The sequence below is a fragment of the Geotrypetes seraphini genome, chromosome 4, assembly GCF_902459505.1.
Source record: "Geotrypetes seraphini chromosome 4, aGeoSer1.1, whole genome shotgun sequence".
In the NCBI taxonomy this organism is placed as follows: domain Eukaryota; kingdom Metazoa; phylum Chordata; class Amphibia; order Gymnophiona; family Dermophiidae; genus Geotrypetes; species Geotrypetes seraphini.
Window position 1 is genome coordinate 108,338,006 of NC_047087.1, and position 26,242 is coordinate 108,364,247.

Genomic DNA, 26,242 nt, shown 5'->3' on the forward strand with positions numbered 1-26,242 from the left:
GTGTGACAGATCTTGCTCTTTGGAGGCCTGGTGTGCAGTTTCTGGTCATTTCTTTGGTGATATGACAAAAATGACTCCAATTTAAGCACAAAAATACTTCAAAAAGCTGCAAAACTATTCCTTAAAAGAACATGGAAGCAACTCACTAAATAGCTATAAATAAAACTATATTTTTAATTTTTGATATGTGGTCCTCAGTGTGAGGTAGTAAACTCCAAGAGCAGATTGTAAAGCACCCTCTCCCTGCTTAAAGCCAATGGCAGAAACCCCCTGGGTTCCTGCCACACACCATCATAGGCACCCAGGATGTGTGCTGAAATAGTGACCTTAAAAGTGCATTAAGTGATTAAATAAACGAAATCCTACACAAACAATAAAAGAGTTTCTTTGCCCCCCAACCTGTGAGCCAAAGGATAAACGGTGAAATGAATCTATTCAGCAAGCGGCACTGGAAGCATTGCCCGGTTAGTCTGTCAATGTATTTTCCACTCTTAATGCGGGCATCGCATTCCTTGGGCTGTAGAGTGAATAATGTCCATACAGATGTCCATAAGTGTCTACCAAGCCCGGTTTCAAGGCTGAAAAGCCCCTTCCTCAGGGACTAACAAACTATAGCTCCAAGCAAAAGCCACAAACGCTGTTGAGCCGCAGGCTACAAGAGGGGGTGGAGTCAAATGGCGGCACGGGAACTTAAAGCTCCAAAAGGCTAAGTGAAAACTGCAAAACAGCTGAACTGTGATGGCGTAATTTGAACTGAAAAAATAAAGTAAGCGTAAAACATGAAAATGATATCATTGGAAAAAAGAATAAAAAACAGAATATTGCAATAATAATAATAATGAAAAAAAGAGGGGGGGGAAGGCAAATGGAGGAGTCCACAGGAGAAAATCAGAGTACAGTTCCTTCAATTGGGCAGGCCTTGTGGTATTTGTTAGACAGCAGTTCTACTCTGGCTCATCCTTCATTTCCTTAGGGGATGGTGGACCGCTTGGCTTGGTATCTCCTTTCTATGTTCTGTTCAATTTTCCGCCCTACTGAGGATTGCTTTACTATATCTCACTCATCTCTTGATTCATCTGCTGATGATGATGATGATAAGGAAGGAAAAATTCTTACCTGATGATTTTCTTTCCTTTTTAGTCACAGCAGATGAATCCAGAGTCCTAACCTTTTTGTGTTTATTTTTTTGTTAGGCTCTCCTTTTGCTCCCTCAGGATTGGTTCTGCGGGCTGACTTGATTGGACTGGTTATTGGCTAGCGGAGCTGTGAGGAGGGAGTTCTTATTTGAACTGCTTTGTTATCCGCTTCGAACTTCACGGTATAGCGGTATATAAGAAATAAATTATTATTATTATTATGAATATTGGCTTACCACCCTATATATCAGTGTTCTTCTTCAACCTTTTGACACCTATGGACCGGTGGAAATAAAAGAATTATTTTGTGGACCGGCACCGGTCCACGGATCAACAGTTGAAGAACACTGGGCTAAGTTATGCCCATCTCCGCCTCAGACCCCGCCCCATAATAGTACTAATTGTAACACCATTTTTTCCATTTATTTTTCATATATACACACACACACAATATAATCGTATTAACAACACACAATGGTTAACCACAAAATTAAACTACACAAAGCACACTGTATGCTTATCAATATTCATTCCTACCAGAAAACAAATAACCCCATGCAAATGCAGGACCAAAACCTTAAAAGTATTAATATTTACAAACAAAACTAAGATGCAAAACTGCAAGCAGTACAGCCCCAGAGGAAAAGAAACAAATGCATTTCTTCCTGAACAGATAGCAGATGTAAATCAATCACTAAATTTAAAAAATAAATCATTCCCCCTACCATTGTTGTCTCTCTCCTTCCATGCTGTGCCTTGCTTTCTGACCTGCCCCCCAGTGTTAACTTCAGGCCGGTCCACGGTGCGATCAACGCGGCATCTTCGGGCCGGCTCCCTGAGTGCTGCATTGTACAAAGCTGTGGTCAGCGTCCCGCTCCTCATCTGGAAGCCTTCCCTCTGACATCAGAGAGAAGGCTTCCAGTTCAGGCGCAGGCCGCGCATAGGAGCCTTTTCCCACGGCTTTGTGCACTGCAGCACTCAGGGAGCTGGCCCGAAGATGCTGCGTTGATCGCACCGTGAACCGGTGACTGAAGAATACTGTCTTGGGTCTGATGGACGTGTCAGCCCTGTGGACCGGCAGAAAATTTCTACAGACAGACACCAGTCCATGGACCGACGGTTGAAGAACACTGCTATATAGGACAGAGCTCAGCTTTTCTCTGTCTCTGCCTGCTGGTAGATGGTCATAACCTATTCGGCTCTAGATTCATCTGCTGTGACTAAAGAAAATAAAATTATCAAGTAAGACATTTTATCCCAGGACAAGCAGGCAGCATATTCTTAATGCATGGGTGACGTCACCGACGGAGCCCCGGTACGGACACTTTTAACTAGAAAGTTCTAGTTGGCCGCACCGCACATGCGCGAGTGCCTTCCCGCTCGACAGAGGAGAGCGTGGTCCCCAGTTTCTTTGTTTCCGCGGAGCGAAGAAGATGCATGTTTTTTCAACGGCCGTTGAAATCGAGTTTTCTGCCTTCCCGCTCGCGTAAAATTTTTTCGGTTTTATTCTCTTTCTTTTCTGATTCCTTATTTTTACTTTAAAAAAAAAAAAAAAACTCTCGTTGAGTTTTCTGTATTTTTCTGGCCGGCCCCGGCGGGCCCTGTTGCCACCATACAGGCCTCCGGATTCTATTTTGCGGAGGCCGTGTTTCCCTTCATGCCCCCTCAACCGGGCTTTAAGAAGTGCCAGCGGTGTGCACGCCCGATCTCTCTCACCGACCCGCACAATTGGTGCCTGCAGTGCTTGGGTCCAGAGCATCGGGCTGACACCTACACCCGCTGTGTGCACATTAAAAAATAGGCACATTAAAAAATAGGCAGATCCAGCAAAATATTCTGTTCGGTACCGGATCTGCCATGGAACCTGCCACAACGTCAACGGCACCTCAAAAGTCGGCACCGACGACGTCGACACCACCGGATCATTCTTCGGGGTCGCTGGGCCCAGGTAAGCCGGCTAAGAAGCCTTCCACTTCCCTAGAACGCCCTCCTGCCACGGTCGCGACGCCGACCCTTCCGGCACCGCACCGACCCCGTAAATGCTCCGCTCCGATATCGGTGAGTGCCTCATCATCGGCCTCCTCATCGCCGGAGCGTAGAGAGGCACCTATGGTACCGAAGAAGAAAAAAGCGGTACCGGTGCCCCCCCTGGATGACCGCATCGCGGCCATACTCCAATCCCAATTACAGGAGCAGCTGCAGCAACAACTACAACAATTGTTGCCGGCGTTGCTGGCCCCGCACCTTCTGGTACAGGACCGGTCCGAGCCTCGCACTGTCCCAGCGGTGTCGACCCCCTCGGTACCGATTAATACTTCCATGCCGGTGCTCTCGGCTGAACCACCTACAGTGCATACCCGTGCTGCTGCCGACCCTTCCCGGTCCCAGGAACGACACCGGTCTTCCTCTCCCGGTACCGCCTCGGTGCGCTCAGGCAAGTCTCTCTCAAAGACCCGCCATACCGAGCCTTCCATACCGATGTCCAGACGTGCACACTCCGACGTTAGGGACCCGGACTTATGGGAAGACTCCCCGCACGGTACCGAGGAGGACGCTTCGTCGACCGACTAAGAACCCTCCATGGCTGACACCGTTTCAAAACCGGAACAGTCCTCTTTTTCCAAATTCCTTAGGGAGATGTCAGCAGTTCTTTCTATCCCCTTAGAGTCCGACTCTAAAAAGTCTCAGGCTTTTCTCGATGCCCTAGACTTTGAGCAACCTCCCAAGGAATTTCTGAAGTTGCCCGTCCACGACATCTTACGAGAAACTTTTTATAAAAACTGGGATACTCCCCTCACTGTTCCCGGGGCCCCTCGCAAACTGGATAGCTTGTACCGGGTCATTCCAATCCCAGGGTTTGACAAGCCTCGATTGCCCCACGAATCTCTCCTGGTGGAGTCCACCTTGAAGAAATCTCAGGGTTCCGGTGTCTATGCCTCCACCCCTCCTGGCAGAGAGGGAAAAACTATGGATAAATTTGGTAAGCGCCTTTTCCAAAATGCAATGTTAGCCAATAGAGCTAACAATTACACCTTCTACTTCTCCTTCTACATGAAGCATCTGGTGCAACAACTCTCCTCCTTACAAAAATACCTTCCTGAACGTAAGGTCCCCCTCTTCCAGCAGCAAATTTCCAGCCTACTCCAACTCAGGAAGTTCATGGTTCGCTCTATTTATGACTCGTTTGAGCTGACCTCTCGAGCATCTGCCATGGCTGTTGCTATGCGCCGTTTGGCCTGGCTGAGAATCTCTGACCTTGACATTAACCACCAAGACCGCCTGGCTAACGCACCTTGTCTTGGTGACAAACTCTTCGGGGAGTCCCTGGACTCGACAACCCAGAAACTCTCAGCGCACGAGACCAGGTGGGATACTCTGGTCAAACCTAAAAAGAAGACTCCACCTGCTCGCCCCTACAGACAGCAGTTTTCCTACCAGCGCAGTTCTCGGCCAGACCTCTCAACCCGCCTCAACAGCAGTCTCGCCGTCCTCGTCACCAGCATCAACCTCAGGCTCGGTCCCAGTCTCATCAACCTGCCAAGCCTCTTCCTCCATCAAAACCATCTCAACCCTTTTGACTCTTTTCTCCAGGGCATAGCCAGTCTCCCATCATCGCTACCTCTTCCTCAGCCTATCGAAGGACGCCTCCATCTCTTCCTCAGCCGTTGGGAGGTCATCACTTCGGACCAGTGGGTCCTCAACATCATTCGCCACGGCTACTCTCTCAACTTCCAGACTCTTCCACCAGACAATCCTCCCATAGAGTCTGCTTCTCACTCCTCCCAATCCCTCCTCCTCCTGAGGGAGGTCCAATCCCTCCTTCTTCTCAATGCCATCGAAGAGGTGCCTTCAGACCAAAGGAGTCAGGGATTCTACTCCTGCTACTTCCTGGTTCCCAAGAAGACAGGAGACCTTCGTCCCATCCTCGATCTCCGGGACCTCAACAAATGTCTGGTCAAGGAAAAGTTCAGAATGCTCTCCCTTGCCACACTTTACTCTCTTCTCTCTCAACACGACTGGCTATGTTCCCTAGACCTCAAAGAGGCCTACACTCACATTCCAATCAATCCGACTTCACGTCGCTACCTACGGTTTCAGATCCAGCACCGTCACTATCAGTACAAAGTGCTACCCTTTGGCCTCGCATCATCGCCCAGGGTGTTCACCAAGTGCCTTATTGTGGTAGCGGCCTTCCTCAGGTCTCACAACCTCCAGGTGTTCCCCTACTTGGACGATTGGTTGGTGAAAGCACCCACGTCTCCGCTTGTGCTACAAGACACTCAACACACCATCTCTTTCCTCCATCTCCTGGGGTTCGAGATCAACTACCCCAAGTCGCACCTGCTTCCCACACAGCGACTTCAGTTCATTGGCGCAGTTCTCGACACCACTCTGATGAGGGCGTTTCTCCCCTCCGACCGACAACTGACCCTGCTCCACCTCTGTCGTCAGGTGCTCCTTCATCATTCCATCCCAGCTCGGCAGATGATGGTCCTCCTGGGCCATATGGCCTCGACGGTCCATGTGCTTCCTCTGGAACGACTCCACCTCAGGACACCTCAATGGACTCTAGCCAACCAATGGTCACAGACCACGGATCCTCTTTCTCATCCCATCTCTGTGACATCGTCTCTTCAGCGATTTCTTCAATGGTGGTTGAATTCCTCCAATCTTTCCAGGGGTCTACTCTTTCATCTACCCCCTCACTCCATGATCATAACCACGGATGCTTCCCCTATGCATGGGGAGCTCACATGGGAGATCTTTGCACCCAAGGACTCTGGACCCCTCAGGAGCGTCAACATCATATCAATTTCCTGGAACTCAGAGCCATGTTCTATGCTCTCAAGGCCTTCCAGCACCTTCTCTACCTTCAGGTTCTCCTCCTGTGCACAGACAACCAGTTCGCCATGTACTACATAAACAAGCAAGGCGGCACCGGATCACCCCTCCTCTGTCAGGAGGCCATCCACATCTGGACCTGGGCCACGGCTCACAGTCTCTTCCTCAAGGCTGTCTACATCCAGGGCGAACAGAACTCCCTGGCCGACAATCTCAGCCGCGTCCTTCAACCTCACGAGTGGACGCTGGATCCTCCCACACTCCGCTCCATCTTTGCTCGGTGGGGCACTCCTCAGGTGGACCTCTTTGCAGCTCCTCGCAACCATCAGCTGCCCCACTTCTGTTCCCGACTCTTCACCCCTCATCGTCTGGCCCCGGATGCATTCCTGCTCAACTGGACGGATCGGTTCCTCTATGCCTTTCCCCCACTGCCTCTGATGTTGCGGACGTTATTCAAACTCCGCAGGGACAGAGCCACCATGATTCTCATCGCCCCTCGGTGGCCTCGTCAACACTGGTTCTCCCTCCTGCTCCAGCTCAGCTCCAGAGACCCCATTCCTCTTCCTGTGTTTCCTACTCTACTTACACAGCAGCATCAGTCTCTACTGCATCCCAATCTGTCCTCGCTCCACCTGACAGCTTGGTTTCTCTCGGGCTGACCTCTCCAGAGAATCTATCTCAGCCTGTTCGTCGCATTTTGGATGCCTCCAGGAAACCGGCTACCCTCCAATGTTACCATCAGAAGTGGATCCGGTTCTCCTCCTGGTGTCTCCTCCATCACCACAATCCCACCTCTTTGGCGGTGGAAACTGTACTGGACTATTTGCTCTCTCTGTCCGACGCTGGCCTCAAGTCTACCTCAATCAGAGTCCACCTCAGTGCCATCACGGCATTTCATGAGCCTATCCTCGGAAAACCTCTCACGGCTCATCCCCTGGTTTCCCGATTCATGAGAGGTCTCTTCAATGTCAAAACCACCTCTGAAGCCTCCTCCAGTCGTCTGGGACCTGAATGTGGTTTTATCTGCCCTCATGAAACCTCCTTTTGAGCCTCTTGCCACAACTTCGCTCAAATTTCTTACCTGGAAGGTGCTTTTCCTCATTGCCATCACCTCTGCCAGGAGGGTTAGTGAGCTGCATGCACTGGTTGCCGACCCACCTTTCACTGTTTTTCACCATGACAAGGTGGTTCTGCGTACCCATCCTAAATTCCTTCCCAAGGTGGTCTCGGATTTTCACCTCAACCAATCTATTGTGTTGCCTGTCTTTTTCCCTAAGCCCCATTCTCATCCTGGGGAAAAGGCCTTGCACACACTGGACTGTAAGCGTGCCCTTGCATACTACCTTGACTGTACCAGGGCTCACCGCTCATCCTCTCAGCTCTTTTTGTCCTTCGACCCTAACCGGACCCTAACCGTCTAGGTCGTCCTGTCTCTAAGCGGACGCTTTCCAACTGGCTTGCTGCCTGCATTGCGTTCTGTTATGCTCGGGCTGGTCTTTCACTGGAAGGTGCTGTCACGGCCCACAGGGTCAGAGCTATGGCTGCTTCTGTGGCTTTCCTCCGTTCCACTCCCATCGAGGAAATCTGCAAGGCTGCCACTTGGTCCTCAGTTCACACGTTCACTACTCACTACTGTCTGGATACCTTCTCCAGACGGGATGGACACTTCGGCCAATCTGTGTTACATAATTTATTTTCCTAATGGCCAACCATCCCTCCTCCCTCTCTGTTAGCTTGGAGGTCACCCATGCGTTAAGAATATGCTGTCTGCTTGTCCTGGGATAAAGCACAGTTACTTACCGTAACAGGTGTTATCCAGGGACAGCAGGCAGATATTCTTACGTCCCACCCTCCTTCCCGGGTTGGCTTCTTAGCTGGCTTATCTTAACTGGGGACCACGCTCTCCTCCGTCGAGTGGGAAGGCACTCGCGCATGCGCGGTGCGGCCAACTAGAACTTTCTAGTTAAAAGTGTCCGTACCGGGGCTCCATCGGTGACGTCACCCATGCGTTAAGAATATCTGCCTGCTGTCCCTGGATAACACCTGTTACGGTAAGTAGCTGTGCTTTTCCTTCTTCTGGGGGCTCTCTTCACTTTGTCACAGTGAGTACATCATTGTTCAAGATAACTTCTTAACTTATATATTTCTGCCTGGTGTGTTTTGTAATTGTCATTATTTTAAATTTTTTTTTACTGAGTAGCAGTGGCTGTAAAGCTTCAAAGAACACTTAGTGATTGGTGCTTTGCATTATGAGGCTGAATTTCATTCCTATTCCTTATCCATGCCAGACCAATCCAGACAAGTGAGTTATGTCTTCTGCCTGCAGATGGAACTAGAGAGAAACTCAGAGCTGACTTGGAGTTCAATTTGATATACTGCCAATTTTTATTTTTTATTTTTTTAAGCAGTTTACATCTAAATTTGAAAGGTGGGGTGGGGGGGGGACAAACTGGAGGTAGCACAAATCTGGGTCCTAAAAGTCATTCAAGAGGGATACTCTTTTTAGAAACGCCCCTCACCATTACAGGAGCTCCCAGAAATGTTGTCTCTATATACAGATACCAGTCTCTAGTGGTAGAGTTGACTTGAAAAAAATCTGCTCCATCGAGACTCTGTGCCTCAGTGTCGTCGGCACGTGAAAGATACACTATGGGCACATTTGAATGTCACTGGTATCAGTACTCCATGTTGGCAATCACAGTACTAATGATAAGAGCCTTACTCCAGATGAGAGGAGTCAAAGTAACTTGGAACTGCAAAATGAGACCTGCTCTCTATTCTCCAGACACTTAAGGGTTTCGAGCTGACTGAACCCCTTGTACAAAATGTTACTAAAGTGTTACATACAGGGTGTTAAATTAGTAATTGGGAACTTTTGTGGAAGATTTTTTTCTGAGTTCACCAGGGTTCAATACTGCCAAATGCACAAACATGCCTAGCAGACATTACCCACTCACATCATTTTAAAACACTCTATGGGCTAATCTAAAAATCTATACTTCATAATACAAAAGTTCTTTGCAACTTCTTTTTTCTTTTTAAACTGTGTTTGTTACAAAAACTATCAGTCACCCAAAACCCTGGTGTCTATATAATATTAAGAGAATTAAAGTGAATAGTTCAATAACGCTTCTAAATGACATTCATTCGAAAAGCTCCTGAGATGTTAAGCCTTGTCAGTTTTTGACCCTTAATAAAGTAATAAAAAATACAGGAACTTATCTCGATCTGCAAACCACTGTTTTTTCATATGGGGTGCCAGCTGATTGCCTTACAGAGTATTGCGATTACAATACTTAATGTTGGCGATCAGAGTGTCAATTCACAATTTCTATACTCCTGCTATGTGAAGCATTTTGTGCAGAAATTGCCTTCTTTTAATGGATGCCTGCCTTCTCAACATCTACAGGAATTTCATTATATATCAATCTTTTCCGCTGCCTAGATTATATCGGGCTGGATCCGTTATCCGTGGTCTAAGGAGGAATCTAACCTGGGTGTAGAGTCTATAAAGTTAGATTCCTCAACATGGTATTCAGCAAGTAACTTGTCATGCATCAAACAACTAGCGACTGCTTCAGGATTCCACCATGGGGCACAGAGTCTGTAAGGCGGCTCTTTCCTGTTGCTTCGATTCTACATGAAATGGTGGGATCTAACAAGGGTATAGAGCAGGCCTGCACAACTCTGGTCCTCGAGGGCCGAATCCAGTCGGGATTTCCCCAGTGAATTTGCATGAGATCTATTTGCTTGCACTGCTTCCATTGTATGCACATTGATCTCATGCATATTTATTTGGGAAATCCTGAAAACCTGGCCTGGCGAGGGCCGAAGTTGTGCAGGCCTGGTATAGAGCCTGTAAGTTAGATTCCCGCCATATTGGAACCTTCCACTGTTTTATCCTTGGAATAGGATCAACCAGGTGTTTTTTCTTGCAACATGTCTTCCACTGTTCCATCAGTGTTTTTATTGTAACCCTGGACTTTTTTGGGAGGATGCGCTAAAAAAATTGAATAAGTAAATAATAATAATATTTTCCTGAAGAGTCCCTTTCAACCTTAATGTCTTCAATTTAAAAAAAAAAAAAATTCTCTCTCATCAGTGTCTTTACATGGGCTTTAAAAGACAAGGATGAATCTATTGTAACCCCCAAGTATTTACGTTGCAGCCATCCAACTATTTATAGATGACCATAGATATGGCATTTGAGTTTTTGAAAATATGCTCTTCTCAATTGGAGAAAAATAAGCAGTATGAAATCCACAATAAATAAGCATGAAAGAAATTTGCACATAAAGGAGGCAGTATATGCAGATCAAGTTTATGCGTATTCATTGTGGATATCCTGAAAACATGACTGGTAAAGGGGTACTCCAGGACCGAATTGAGAAACACTGCTATAGAGCACTGGTCCTAGAACATGCAAACTAAGCTCAAAAGGTTGGAGACTATCTATCTTATATACACTGACATCATCACCTGGGTCAAGAGTTACTTTCAGTATTTCCTAGAGGGCTGATTCTTAGGATAGACCCTGAAGCCTCGGTTAAGCTAAATTTCAGGTTAAGCCCCGAACAGCACAATGCCATGCTGACAATCATCAGTTCTTACATTCCTGTCTTACTGTTGAACAGATTTTCTGATGCTGTTTGGTGTCTAGAATCCAGCTCCGTCCCCTTGGCCCAGTTCTTTTTCTGTTCCAGACAGTCTTCCTAAAAAAGGTTGTATCATGTTCCTGTTTACTGATGATTACCACTGTTTTATTCCCTGCCTATTGCATGGAATTTAACTTTTTTTTTTTTTTTTAAATTGTTGGAGGCAGTCTAGCTAGGAAGTCTCAGATGTGAGGCTTTACTATCCTTCTTGTCCTTGGAAAAAGTGATCTTTAGCAGGTATTCTCTGAGGACAGCAGGATATACAACTCCTAGAGGAAGTGGGAGGGTATATAAAGTTATCTGCTAATCTTGGCACTCCTTCTACATATAAGTAACTTATTTTTTTTTCTGAAGACAACCCAAGCAGGATGGTATATCCATACTGATGGGTGACTTTAATCTGATGAAGCATTTGGAAGTGGCCTTCTGTACATGTGTGCTTATTTCCACCTACCATCACACAAAACTAGCTCAGTCCAGTTTTTTTCCATGCAGCAGTATGTATTTGTTTTCCAATTGGCCCTCATAGTTCATGTCAAAACTTATCTGTTTACTCCTGCAGGCTTCTGTGATACGTGATCACCCAGGGGCCAGTATTTTTCTCTCCTCACTCTTATTTCCTTAGTTTGTTGTTTGGTTTTTTCCCCCAGTACTTTCAGATTTTTATTTTGTTTTTTTGTGGTTTGTGACTTGCTAAATACTCTTAGGAGCCCTAACTGGGTGCTTGAGGCTTTTCCCACATCGAGCCATTTGATTTCACCTTGGCTATTTTTTCTTCCCATGTCCCAGAAGACTTCCAGTAGGTTTCACGGACCTTCATAATTGATGCCTGCGGTATCTGGGGCCCGATCATAATCCTTGCAAATGCTGTTCACAGATATCAAGAGAAGCAATACAAATGGATTTTTGGTACTAAGCAGTCCATTGACTTTTTGGAATTGGAACTTCAGGTTCTATGGCTCTGGGAGCTGTATCAGATAGTGGGGACACTATCCTAGCATGCTCCTAGCTTGACCGCCACATCCAGAAGGTGTGCTGTCAAAGGGCAGTAGAGGGCCTGCTACTCACATAGGTTCTTTCCCCTCTCAACCTCCCCAGAATAACTAGGGATTTTGTTCCTGCCTGCAGCAGTGGACTTAGAAGTCCTAGCTAGCTCCCCAGTCAAAGCAAGGGATGGATTTTGACTGGCTCCAGGAAAGCATAGCTGCAATTCCTGTATCCCATGGTATGGGTATGGGGAGGCTGAATTTTTGTTTTTCCAGGAAAGGTAGCCTCTTGTAACCTCAAACCAGTGGAGTTTCAAAATAGTCCAGGCAGGCTGCTCAATTAAACTAGACTTCTCCAAATTGCTCACCAGGAGCATCAGCATTTAAGCATTCAGCACCAGGAATTGCTTACAAGGGAACCCTTTCTTTTACAGGCCAATGCAATCAAATCTATTCCAGCAGGGAGAAAGGGGTTTTGATCTCTAAGAATGGAAGGTGGAATTCTGTCCCATAATAGATATAAAGGCCCTGAATAAGTATCTGACCAAACAAAAATTTAGAATGGTTTCCCTACTCTCCATGATTCAAGAACAAAATTGGCTGTGTTCTCTGGCCTTGAGAAGAGCAGTTTCATCCCTGTTGCAGCAATTATAAGATCCCAAAAAGGGAAACATCACTAACAGTATATTACATTCTGCCATTTGGCTTCGTGTCAGCACTTAGAGGTTTCACAAAGTGTCTAGTGGTAGTTGCAGCAACACTGTTGAGATGGATCAGTCAAGAGCACATCAGGGGAAGTTGCAAATGAATCAATGTGCAGAAGTTCATGTGCTAGAGCTATTAGAGTTCATCAGCTACCCAAAGTTCCACCTAGGGAATACTCGAAGTTATAGGGAAATATTTTTTCACTTAAGAACATAAGAAATGCCTCTACTGGGTCAGACCTGAGGTCCATCGTGCCCAGCAGTCCGCTCACGCGGCGGCCCAACAGGTCCAGGACCTGTGCAGTAATCCTCTATCTATACCCCTCTATTCCCTTTTCCAGCAGAAAGTTGTCCAATTCCCTCTTGAACCCCAGTACCGTACTCTGCCCTATCACGCCCTCTGGAAGCGCATTCCAGGTGTCCACCACACGCTGGGTAAAGAAGAACTTCCTAGCATTCGTTCTGAATCTGTCCCCTTTCAACTTTTCTGAATGCCCTCTTGTTCTTTTATTTTTTGAAAGTGTGAAGAATCTGTCCCTCTCTACTCTCTCTATGCCCTTCATGATCTTGTAAGTCTCTATCATATCCCCTCTAAGTCTTCTCTTCTCCAGGGAAAAAAGTCCCAGTTTTTCCAATCTCTCAGCGTATGAAAGGTTTTCCATCCCTTTTATCAGACGTGTCGCTCTCCTCTGAACCCTCTCGAGTATCGCCATATCCTTCTTAAGGTACGGCGACCAATATTGGACGCAGTACTCCAGATGCGGACGCACCATCGCTCGATACAATGGCAAGATAACTTCTTTCGTTCTGGTTGTAATACCCTTTTTGATGATGCCTAGCATTCTATTTGCCTTCTTAGCAGCCGCTGCGCACTGTGCCGACGGCTTCATTGTCAAGTCCACCATCACCCCCAGGTCCCTTTCTTGGGTACTCTCATTTAAAAACATCCCTCCCATCGTATAGTTGTACCTCGGGTTTCTGTTTCCCACATGTAATACTTTACATTTCTCAACATTGAACTTCATCTGCCATCTCGTTGCCCATTCCCCTAGTTTGTTCAAGTCCCTTTGCAGTTTTTCACAGTCTTCTTTAGTCCAAGCTCTACTAAATAGTTTAGTGTCATCTGCAAATTTTATTATCTCACACTTCGTCCCTGTTTCCAGATCATTTATGAATACATTAAATAGCAGCGGCCCTAGTACTAAGCCCTGCGGGACCCCACTCGTGACCTTCCTCCAGTCCGAGTAGTGGCCCTTCACTCCCACCCTCTGTCTCCTACCCGCCAACCAGCTTCTGATCCATCTATGTACATCTCCTTCCACCCCATGGTTCTTCAGTTTCCGGAGTAGGCGTTGGATAATAGTTAAGCTCTGGAACACATTGCCAGAGGTTTGGACAATTTCCTGAAGGAAAAGTCCATAGTCTGTTATTGAGAAAGACATGGGAGAAGCCACTGCTTGCCCTGGATCGGTAGCATGGAATGTTGCTACTCCTTGGGTTTTGGCCAGGTACTTGGGACCTGGATTGTCCATGAGAACGGGCTACTGGGCTTGATGGACTATTGTCTGACCCAGTAAGGCTATTCTTATATGTTATGTTCACCTCAGCTCATCCCAACAATTAACAGGATTTGATTAGCCAGAATCAATGGGTATCAGCTTGGCAAATATTGAAACTACTAGGCCACATGTCCTCTATTTGAGGTCAGCTCAAAACATCTGTCTTCCTAGTGGTTTCAGACTAAGGAAACCTTCAGGTAGCCATCCCTGCCACATCTCTAAAGAAAGTTCTATCTAGGTGGCTAATCTGCAGCAAGACATTGACAACAGCCTCTAGCTAGGGATCTCATCTAGATTAGTTTACAGGGTCTGTGGTTTGCTTAGGTGGGTCAGCTCCAGATCAACCCTTTGGAGCCAAGAGCTAGGTGGAACATTGTAAAAGACTTCAGAGATCAGTTGGAAAACCAAATATATTGATTTAGATGGACAATCAGATTGTAGTGCACTAGGTCAACAAGCAGGGAGGCGCAAAGTTGTACCTGCTATGTCAGGAAGCAGTATATTCTGTAGCATTGGGTTCATGATAACTCATCCACATATTGGCACTGGAGAAATAAATTCCATGCTTTCCTATTAATGGAGGCTCAGAGTGCAGGGGTTACAACTGAGTGAAAACACTTTTCTGGCTACATGGGATTGATATATTCAATCCTTGGGGCTCTAATGGCATGGAGTCAGATTCTTTCTTAATTATATAAAGCCAAGAGATACTTTGGGAGGCAAATATACTGGGGGGAGGGGAGTTTAGTAGAACTGAAATTTGTGATTTTTGCGGGGTAATATTTGTTATGGTGGAAATGGGCTCTCACATTATGGTGCCCAAAGCCACTTAGCTGGCAGGGAAGAACAATTGCCTGGCGGACAGACTGGATCATATTCAGTGGCGTGTGGAGTATGATGGGCATTTGTCACTCAATGTTTGCATCATGGATTTCTTTTGGAGTTTTCTTTTTGCAGAATAAGAACTTCATGATGGCTCAGATTTCCACACTTAAATTCCACACTTTTTGTTGACATGGTTCACTAATGATCTGAAACAATGTGAAAACATAGCATTATGATTCTTCAGATTGGCACTTTGCAAAATTTTCAAACCATTCTTCAAGCTTTGCTAGATCCTGCTTCATGTTATCCAGACTGTCTGGAGTGTCTGCCCAATATAGAGTTTGGCATCTGCAAAAGGACAAATTTTTCCATTATCACTCACAAAGCTGTTAAAAAGAACCAGGAAACACACAAGGAGGAGTCTACATGGCCTGTCTTGTGAGACCTTGAGAGAGAGATGCTGGTCTAGCACCCATCTTCTTCCCTCTGCTCCCCCATAGTCTGGCATCTGTCTTCCACATTTCCCTTCAGGGTCTGTTCCTCTCCACCCTCCTTCAATGTCTGTCCTATTCCTTTCCACCACCACCCTTCCCACCCTCCTTTACCATATGTTCCTTTCTACCACCCTTCAGCTCCTCTCGCGTGGCCTATCTATCTACCTTCCTCCCTCTTATTTTCATGGCACATTACAATGTAATTTGTGCAAGCCACTGGAGCCTGCGAGCTCGGTCCCTGTCCCATCCCCACAAACCATCTTGCTTCTGTGTTCCTATTTTCCCCATTTCTAATATCTCTCCTATGTATCTGCCATTGCCCCCCCTGTGTCCATATACCATCCCCATGGCATGTCCCCTTTATGTCTCTGTCCCTATGCCCCATGCACATAATTTCCCCTCTTTCTGTTACCTTCCTGTGTCCAGATTTCCCCTATCTTCCTCTTCCATACCAGTGTGTCTCTTCTTTTCAACCCCATCTAGCTTTTTTCCCTTTTTCTTCCTCCACAACCCCCTGATTCTAGCATCTGGCTCACCTGCCTGTCCTTCCCTTTCTTTCCTGCTGTGGGTTTTTCTTTCCATCTTCATCCCCTTGGCCCAGAATCCTTTTCCCTTTCACTCCCTCTTTCCAGTTTGAGCCGGGAACACGAGTGATCGCACGGTCCCCGCAGCCACCACCCGCCTGCCCAATCGATCCTACTGTTTAGCCAGTTCTCTCCCTTCTCCTCACCTTAGTTGCAGGCTTTCTTTTTTGGCGACCTGCACGCTTTCCCAAAGAGCCGCGCACGCGCGGCTGCTCAGTGTTCAATCTTCTGCTCTGCTGCAACTTCCTATTTCCGGTTGCGTCAGAGCAGAAGATCGAAACTGAGCAGCAGCGGGTGCAGGGCTCTTTGATAGCGTGCGGGTCGCCGAAAAAGAAAACCTACAAACTAAGGTGAGGAGAAGGGAGAGAGCAGGCTAATCACTAGGATCGATTGGGCAGGCGGGTGTGGGCTGCGGGGACCGCGCGATCCTTCATGCCTCACTGCGGGGACAAGACCATTCACCGCTTCACGGGGCAGTGAATGGCCTTGTCCCCGTCCCCGCAGCGACTGCTAATTTTCGTTCCCCGTTTTGGCGGGTTGCCCGCGGCTAAACGCGGTGGCCGCGGGTAAACCTCCACCGTGTCATTCTCTAACCTGATCTAATCTAATCCTTCAATTTCTGGGTCACTCTATGCCTTTCTAGGTTCAAAGCAACAATGAAATATAAAGTAAGCAGTATGCTTTGAGGTAATTACCAGAGATAGGAGATGTCATTAGATGTCACTACAATATGCGGCATTGGAATTCATGCAAATCTGCACTATATAAAATTTGAAGGGATCTGCCCAATAATTTGGGAAGGGTGTGGGGTACAAAGTGGGAGCTCAAGATCAACACTTTGTTTTCCAACCAATGTACTAATTTTTAGAGGACCCCTGTTAATCATTCAGGGAAGGCAAGAATACCCCAGAAGAGAGTACCCTATCTAGAAGAATAGCAAAGGAGCTTCTGTGATTGTCCTAAAGCCAATCACTACCCTGTGTGTGGTTTGTGAGTTTTATCTTCACCCCAATATTGTGAAGATAAAAACAAAAAATCCCTCAAGGAAAACAGTGCCCCCCCCCTCAAAAAAAACCCCAGAACTCAGAGGCTAACTACGTGGTTCTCTTTTGCATCTGACACTAAATACCCTTGCTATGAGAATGGAAGGGTCCTTCCAGAAATCAGACATAGGCTTAGTCCTAGGAACTCAGTTTTCCCTTTCTGAGGGGTTGGTTTTGTTGGGTCATTTTAAGAGTATCTTAGTACCCTCAGAAGGGGGAGCATATTGGATACAGTTTAATTTAGCAAAATCAGGTTTTCTGTCTTCCAGTAATGTCAACCCTTTTTATATTCCAAATTCTGAATAGATCTTCAGAAGTTAAGGATCACACTAGAAAGAGTTAGCAAATATCAAAGGTCCAGTTCTCTCAATTAGACCACAGGAGTCAGTACAGGCAGTTAGTTAGATAACGGTGCAATGGAGACAAGGGCACTACTCTACCATTATCCAGTGGAAGACAGATTCTAAGTATCTCAACATGGGTATACAGTCTGTAGGTTCAACATCTTTTTAAGTGTAGGCATCCTGAGAGCCATCGTGGTTTCCACATGATTTAGTCTGGGTAAAGCTCGGGTATATCCCACTTATCTGGACTAGCCTGGCATAGATAAGTAAGGGAAAATTTAGACTTTCCTGTTACTTCCTTTCTTTCAGTCCTGCCAGCCCAGTCCAAACATACCCATAGCAGATTTTCAGTCTGAGAAATTCAGAAAGCTAACTCTGAAGTTGTACCCTTCGAGGGGCATAATCAAAAGATATGTCTAAGTCCCGTTTGGGCCTAAATTGCTAGTCGCCCAAAGTCAGTAATTTATAAAGTGTCCCAAAAAATATGTCCAAAATTATTTCTTTTTTCAAAAATCATCCAATTATACGTCCAGCCTTTAAGCTGGAAGTCCTGGAAAATATAACACAAAGACTGAATTTAAGATTAATTAATTTTCCTAAAATAGTTACTATTTCAGTATTAGATATGTTTAAACAATATTTTTTGGAGATCTTGAAAATCCCACAGAATTCATTTCCCCCTATTTCAAAAATTTATTACATTTCCTTGGGAAAGAAGAAATCTCCAGAAAACCCCAGGAACCAGCCATAGATCTTATGGACTTGATGAATTTGTTAGAGAAGTCAGATTTGGAACAAATTACTTTTGCTACACTGTTTGTTCAGTTTGCTCTAGATTCAGAATAGAGAGTGGTTGTTGAAGTTGTTCTTTAAATATAAAGATGTTTTGTTTCTGAATCAAAAAATAAGAATGTACCCAGAGTAACACAAAAAAAGGAAATAATTTTTGCTTTTGAGACCCCAGATTTTAAAAACGGGTACAACTTTTGTATTAAGATTCCCATTAAATGTCTTGTTAATTTTAAGGGAGCTAGATATATTTTCTTTGAGTCTACACAATTGACGAGATTTATTTTAGAAAATGAGGTGAGATCTGCAAATACCCCTGTCAGTATTCAGGAATAAAGGGCTATGTTAGTAGGTTGGGATCAATTCAGGTACCTGTCTTTTTTTTTTTTCTAATAAATGTTTGGGTAAACTATCCTCGATTTTGTTGAAATCCCTTCTCCAGTGATTGTGGACTAAATAACAGTTGAAACAATGTTATTTTATTTTCCTAAAATTATTTCAAATATAAATTGATTTGTGGTGGAAAAGGTCAAAAACAGATGAAAACTGGGAAAAAGCACTAAACAACATCAAAGCAGGTGCCATAAGGTGGTAAAAGGGGCCGAAAGAGACTATGAGGAAAAAATAGCCAATGAGGCAAAAAACATCAAGCCGTTCTTTCGATATATTAAGGGGAAACGACCCGCGAGGGAAACGGTGGGGCTGTTGGATGACCATGGAATAAAGGGAGTGCTAAAAGAGAACAAAGCCATTTCTGACAAACATAATACATTTTTTTGCATCTGTATTTACCGAAGAGGATATACACAACATACCGGAAGCCAACAAATTATACGCAAGAAACGAAGATGGGAAACTGACTAGGATGACGGTCAGTCTAGAAGAGGTATGCAGGCAGATTGATAGGTTTAAAAATGATAAATTCCCTGGACCGGACAGCATCCATCCTAGGGTAATCAAGGAACTGAAAGGGGTTATAGCTGAACTGCTTCAACTAATAACCAATCTGTCGATCAAATCAGGAAGGATTCCGGAAGACTGGAAAGTGGTGAATATTACACCAATCTTCAAGAAAGGTTCAAGGGGAGATCTGGGAAACTGCAGACCGATGAGTCTGACCTCGGTACTGGGAAAGATGGTAGAGGCGTTGATAAAGGACCGCATCACTGACCACCTTGACAGACACAATCTGATGAGGACCAGCCAGCATAGCTTCAACAAAGGAAGATCTTGCTTGACGAACTTGCTGCACTTCTTCGAGGGAGTTAACAGGCAGATAGACAAGGTGACCCGGTCGACATAGTATATCTGGATTTTCAGAAGGTGTTTGACAAGGTCCCGCATGAACGACCACTTCGAAAAATTGCGAGCCATGGAATCGAGGGTGAAATATTCACGTGGATTAAAAACTGGTTGGTGGATAGGAAACAGAGTGGGGGGAAATGGTCAATACTCAGACTGGAAAAGCGTCACGAGTGAAGTGCCGCAGGGTTCGGTGCTTGGACCCGTGCTCTTCAACATATTTATAAATGACTTGGAAATTGGTACGACAAGTGAGGTGATAAAATTTGCAGACGATACAAAGTTATTTAGAGTAGTGAAGACAGAAGGATTGCGAGGACCTGCAATGTGACATAAACACGCATGAGAAATAGGCCTTGACATGGCAAATGAGGTGTAACGTGGATAAGTGTAAGGTGATGCATGTCGGTAACAAATATCTTATACATGAATACAGGATGTCCAGTGCAGTACTCGGAGAGAACCCCCAGGAAAGGGACTTGGGAGTACTGGTCGACAAGTCGATGAAGCCTTCCACGCAATGTGCGGCGGCGGCAAAAAGGGTGAACAGAATACCAGGAATGATTAAGAAGGGGATCATGAACAGATCGTAGAAGGTTATCAAGCCACTGGTCATGGTACGCCCCCCACCTGGAATACTGCGTCCAGCACTGGTCGTGTACATGAAGGAGGACACAGTACTACTCAAAAGGATCCAGAGAAGAGCAACTAAAATGGTTAAGGGCTGGAGGAGTTGCCATACAGTGAGAGATTAGAGAAACTGGGCCTCTTCTCCCTTGAAAAGAGAAGACTGAGAGGGGACATGATCAAAACATTCAAGATAATGAAGGGAATAGACTTTTTGATAAAGACAGGTTGTTCACTCTCTCCAAGGTAGGGAGAACAAGAGGGCTCTAAGGGGATAGATTCCGTACAAACATAAGGAAGTTCTTCTTCACCAAGAGAGTGTTGGAAAACTGGAACGCTTTTCCCGAGGCTGTTATAGGGGAAAACACCCTCCAGGGATTCAATACAAAGTTAGACAAGTTACTGATGAACCAGAACGTACGCAGGGAAGGCTAGACTCGATTAGGGCACTGGTCTTTGACCTAAGGGCCGCTGTGGGAGCAGACTGCTGGGCACGATGGACCACTGGTCTGACCCAGCAGCGGCAATTCTTATGTTAAAAAATAAAAATTCAAAGAATAAATACAAAAAAATTATATGTCCAGCCCGATCGGCCAGATCGCTATTTTGTCTTATCTTTATACCCCATTCTCATCCAAAAATTTGTCAAAGTCAAAAATGCCTAGAACAAGACCTTTTAAATGTGGGAGGGGCCAGCAAAGTGATGGACTGGACACCCAGACATGGCATCACAGTAGTGGGGCATCTTACAGGGCACTGCTCCGAACCTCCCAAAAAGGATGCCACATAAACATCTCACCACAACTCCCTTATAGATCATGGTGAGCCCCCCAAAACCTACTAGACTCACCTGTCTACCACCACAATAACCCTTGTGGTTGCAGGTGCCACCTATATGGCAGTACAATAGAATTTTCTGGGGGTTTTGGTGGGTACACATGTTTCACCTAGATCCTCCTTTCTTTCACTAGCCCACCTCTCAGACTACTTAAGCCACCTCAGTGCAGCTCTACTAGGCTTTCCTAAGCCAGGTGCTGATGATCTGGAGGCAGGCATGTACGTTTTTATTCAGATTTTTATGATGTTGTGGGGGGTCAGTGATCACTGGGGGAGTGTGTGTGGGTCTGTACTTTTTGTCTGCAGTGGTTATCTTGTCACTTTGGATACCTTCTGGGCACTTAGACCTGCTTTTACATCACCTAAGTCACAACGTACAAGTTCCGTCCAGGCAGCCTCGTTACACTTTTGGTTATACTTGCAGTACAACTAAGGCTAGATCAGCACAGATTCCGCCCTGACCATGTCTCCTAAAACGCCCCTTTCAGCTCTTTGCGTACAGCAGCACTGAAGAGGCCTAAGCTGTTTTTTAAATACAGTACATCTAAAATCCGTTTCGGTTATTAGCACTTGAATGACTTGTCTTATTTGTCCAAGTGCCGATTTAGATGGGATTTTAGACTTATTTCCGTTTCGATTATGAGCCCTTTGGTGTCTAGAATTCATATTCTTGGGCTAGTGACCATGAAAAGTTTTGACTGCATCAGGTTTTGGCTATGGGTTGAATTGGAAACACAAAACAAAAGAATTGTCTTCAGTTATCTTGGCTTTGACATAGGATATCTAGATGCTGAAAGAAGTACCAACGTGTCGAGCTTTACGAATGTAGAGATGGTGTGGTATACAAACCTAAGATTTAGATTTAGCCCCCTTTAAAGGGAGTAAAGTTGGCTGTGAGCTTCTTTATTTTTTTTTTGTCCATAGGGCCAATAACCTATTTATTTGGACTGGTCTAGCAGGATCCAAAGAAATTAAATTAACTCAGTTTCAAATTTCCCCTTTGAACTGACCAGGGGTCCAAAGTACCGCTGGAGAAGACTTCACAACTTTGATGTTGAAGCAGGTTTTAGAACAAGTTACAGTAGACTCTCAGTTATCTGGCACCCATGAGGTTTGGTAGATGCCAGATACTGTAGTTGCTGATGCTTGAGAGTTACTCTACAAATAGTTTTTTTTTATTTTTTTTTTATTTATAATTTCAAATAACAAATCAAGATATACTTGTACAGAAAGTGATTACAGCAAAAGAAAACTTAACATTTAATCCATTTTGAAGAACAAATATTACTAAACCACTCAAGTCCACAATAAGATCCATGATATAACACAAACGGAATACAAGAAGAATATTAAACTTAGGATACGTGGAACATGGTTAACTGATAATCAGGCGTCTAATATATTAAGGTCCTCGTTTCTTTTCCCTTTCCAGGGGGGACATAGATAGAAAAGCCGTTAGCTGAAATGGCTCAAAGAAAACATATTTCTGAGAATTATATTGTACTATACATTTGCAAGGATGGCAAAGATAAAAAGTGCCTCCAAGAGCTAAGACTCCAGGTTTTAGTAGTAAGAACTCTCTTCTGCACCTCTGTGTGTCCTTTGCCAAATCTGGGAACATTTGTATTTTGAGATCAAGAAACTTTTTCTCCTTATTTTTAAAGAATAATCTCAGAAGCCAATTTTTGTCCAATGCAATAGCTAAAGTCACAATCAATGTGGCAGGTGTTGCGCTTTCTTTATCTGACATCTCAAGTAAAGCAGACACATCGATTGGATCTTGATTCTTTTCCTGATGAAGTTGATTTTTATTCGGCAAATAATAGACCTGGGTGAAAGGAGGCATTGAATCTTTCGGAACTTCTAATATCTCCAGCAAATAACGTTTTAACATTTCTCTTGGAGTAACTGTTAGGATTCAAGGAAAGTTAATCAATCTAAGATTATTATTCCTAGAGAAATTTTCAAGTGTCTCTATCTTCCTTCTTAAATTAACATTATCTTTAATTAAAGTCTCTTGAAGTAATTTGGAAGACTTAAGTTGGTCCTTAATATCCTGGATATCTAATTTTGATTCACCCAGATCTTGTTTTATCAGGAAAACTTCTTTATCCTGAGATTTTATTTTAGCATCAATTTGAAAATAGTTAGTGTTCACTGTTCTGACCAAATTGGCAGTCAGATCCCACAGAGCCTCCAAAGTCACTTCTTGGGGCTTTACAATGTTAAAAGTCTGCAAATCTGGTAATGAAAAGTTTAGCTCACCAATCAAAGGCTTCTCTCTTCCTTGTTCCTCCTGGGTCGGTACTAGGTCCAATGCTGTTGTATCCCCATGGGCATTCAGGCTCTGCTGTAAATCAGAAGAACCTGAGTCGTTGATTCTCTCGCTGTCCACGGGAACCTGGGGGAGAGAGCGCATGCCGACTTCCGACTGCCTCTCTACCCCCAGGGAACTAGCGGCACAGAGATTAGGAGGAGGAACTCTCATGTCGGGGCTCAACGAGATCTCGTGTGCCCGAAACGACGCCTCCATTCCATCTCCCGGAAGCGTCTGAAGCTGTGGCAATACTGACGTTCCCATGGCGTCCTGCATCCGCCTCAACAAGTCTTCAATATTGCCAGAGGAGAGCACTCCAGAGCGCCGCGGGGTTCCAGTGGCACCCTTTCCTCTCCTTTTTGGCATAGCTGCTAATCGCCAAAGGAAAAAACCGCCGGTAAGTAAATTCAAGAGATGAGACTTGCGGGCAGTTGCTCAGCAAACCGTGTCCGCGGCCATCTTGGATCTCTCTCTACAAATAGTTTTTGTCTCCCTTCACACCTCACACTCTTCCTCTCCCTATCATGCCCCCATCACTACTGTTCTCCTTTCCCATCCTCCTTTCTGGTCTGAGTCTCCTTTCTCTCCCCATCTCCACTTATGAATCCAGCATCCATCCATCTCCCCTGTTCTTTAACCTGCTGAACCCTCCTCTCCCCTCCCATACACACTTCTGGTGTACCTCATCCCCCCCCCCTGTGGTCTGCCTGCCCTCCCTCAATGTGGGTCTGGCCTCCTGGACCCCCTCACCTGAAGCAGCAATGGTCCTGACCCGCCAAACTCCCTCCCTACAGCCCCGAAGAAGCAGCAGTCCTGACTGCCAACCCCCCTCTATCCCAAAGCAGCAGCTGGTAAGGACTGCTGATTGGAGGCAGGAGGGTTTGTGGCTGATGCTTCAGGTCCTGGAGAGAGGGAGAGGGATTTGTGACTGTCATTGATAATTTGGGGGCTGGAAGGAGGGAGGGAGCTTGTTAGGTCAGGAGCGGAGCGCATGACTTTGGAGCTTGGGTCAGGAGCACAAAAACGATTTTGGAGGTTGTTGGTCAGGAGCGTGGGAAACATTTCTTGCCAATTGGTTGAGAGTGCCGGTTAGTGGAAAACTTATCAACTGGGGTTCTACTGTACTTTGGCTATTCTGAATGATTTGCAATGTGATCTAATTAGATTTGTAATGAAAAAGCTAGCTAATTGTGAAGTTTTTAGAAAGCGCTCATTAATGCTTCTATACTGCTAATTGACTTAAAGTGTTCCTGTTATAGTACAGCTTAACAGGATAGCTGTCTTCATGTTATCTGCAGACTCTTCCAGAATAAGTTTTCTAGAGTTATGACATGCAGTAACTGTTTGTGCATATCCTGCTATGGCTTTAGTCCTAATATTTATTGGTTATTTGAGACAAGCTGCCATAGTGGTATCATTACAGTACCCATTATAAATTATAGAGAATTTAAAACTTAACAATCTGAACAAAGGAAAGAGAATTGATGCATAAAGATTTAAAAAAAAAAACAAGGTTAAAAATAGGAGGCAGACTAGAGACAACTAAAGGAAAGGAAGGCCCCACCTGCTTTCTCACTAGAAGTCTGAATTATACGATAGGCCTCAACCCCATTATCAACTATTCAAAACTTGATTTCTGATTTTTAATTCAATTCAATACAGATGCAGATGGCATGAAGAGAATGATGTCTTATTCTGTGCATTGGCAGTGTGCAAGAAAATAGCGTAAGTTTGGAGCCTTCTTTTCTTTCTTACAGAAATCTACAACTAATTTATTTTTCCAGTTCAGACCTGTATTGATTCACTGGTTTGCGTAAGGAACACAGATCTATGCTCCTTAGGAGGAGCTTCATGAGATCTGAAGTATGTGGTATAATTTATCATGCTAATAGCAAAATATTACCTTTTTTAAAAATAAAAAAAACAAAACAAAACTGAGTGCTTAGTATTCAGCTGATGGTGATCAGCGTTTTGCTGACTGCCAACAGTATTATATCTGGAAATTCAGTGCTAGGCCATGTCTGGGTTTCAGCATTGAATTTCTGGGTATATGGAGCCAGCAAAAACATAGCCAGTTAAGTATGATATTCAACAATTGACCATATAAATAGGACCGAATAAAAGGTGGTCCTGTCTTTGTGGCTCACCATAGCTGGCTATCGTAGCCAATTAAGTGTCAACTTTGCCCCAAAATTAGCTGGGTGCGGACCAGGTATTTTCAGCACCGAAAGTGCCACTGAAAATGTCCGGTTAGTCACTGACAAGCAATTAAATGACCAGGAGCCATTTAAAACATTTTGAATATCGGGCTGTGGGATTTTATATTTGTTGCCATAGAAAGTTGAAGTTTAGTTTTATGTTTTTATTTTTTAGATATTGCATCAGCAATTCTTTGACTTCTGTTTATGGAATTCCACTATCACCCAACCACTTGCCTCTTCAAGACCATGATTCCAACAATACTATTAACCCTAAGATGGTGGTGCTAGATGCTGGGCGGTTTCAGGTGGGTGGTCTGCTCCTTCATTTTGGTTGTGGTTATAAGAAATATAGTGTTGAAGATTATATGGAAGATAATCCGTTTTGAGTAATTGCAGTAGCATTATGAATTGCCTAAGCTTATGTATGAGAGAGTCTGGCATTCTTGGTAATGGCCCCAATGTGATGAATACCTTTATTAAAGGAATTAAGAATGGAAATGGGTGTTGGTAAATTCAAGAAAAAAATGAAGACAATTCTATTCACAGTCTGTGGTCAGTCACAAGGAAGGTACCGGGGGGAGGGAATGTGACAGCACTTCATCAGTTTTATAGGCAAAACTGTGTGCTAGTAGTGTAATCGAATTAAGGAGGCTCATCGTGTGTACTGTACCTAGATTATAATTGTATTGTAACGGAATGGATGTTACATGTACTATACCTAGGCTATAGCTGTGTTATTGTAAACTGCTTTGAATTGACTGCCTAGTCATTAAGAAGCGGTATATAAATTTTCAATAAAGAAAGAGAGGCATATCCCCCCCTTCTTTTACAAAGCCGCGATAGCAGCTGCCATGTGGCAAACACTCCGACATCCATTAAATCCCTATGGGGTGTCGGAATGATTACTGCAGCAGCCACTACCGCGGCTGTGTAAAAGGAGCCCACTGGTTTGGTTTTGTTTTTTCCAAGCAAGCACAACAGAGTTAGGGCTGAGCAC

General features: G+C 44.8%; 1 protein-coding gene across 1 annotated transcript in view; it reads left to right on the forward strand.

Moving 5' to 3' along the window:
* MAEL (maelstrom spermatogenic transposon silencer) overlaps positions 1-26,242 on the forward strand; it is a 112,109-nt gene that overhangs the window by 59,650 nt on the left and 26,217 nt on the right. The window contains exons 9-10 of the mRNA XM_033943345.1: positions 24,707-24,769; positions 25,418-25,550. Of these exons, the coding sequence (XP_033799236.1) occupies positions 24,707-24,769; positions 25,418-25,550 (196 nt within the window). The remainder of the gene's footprint in view (positions 1-24,706; positions 24,770-25,417; positions 25,551-26,242) is intronic.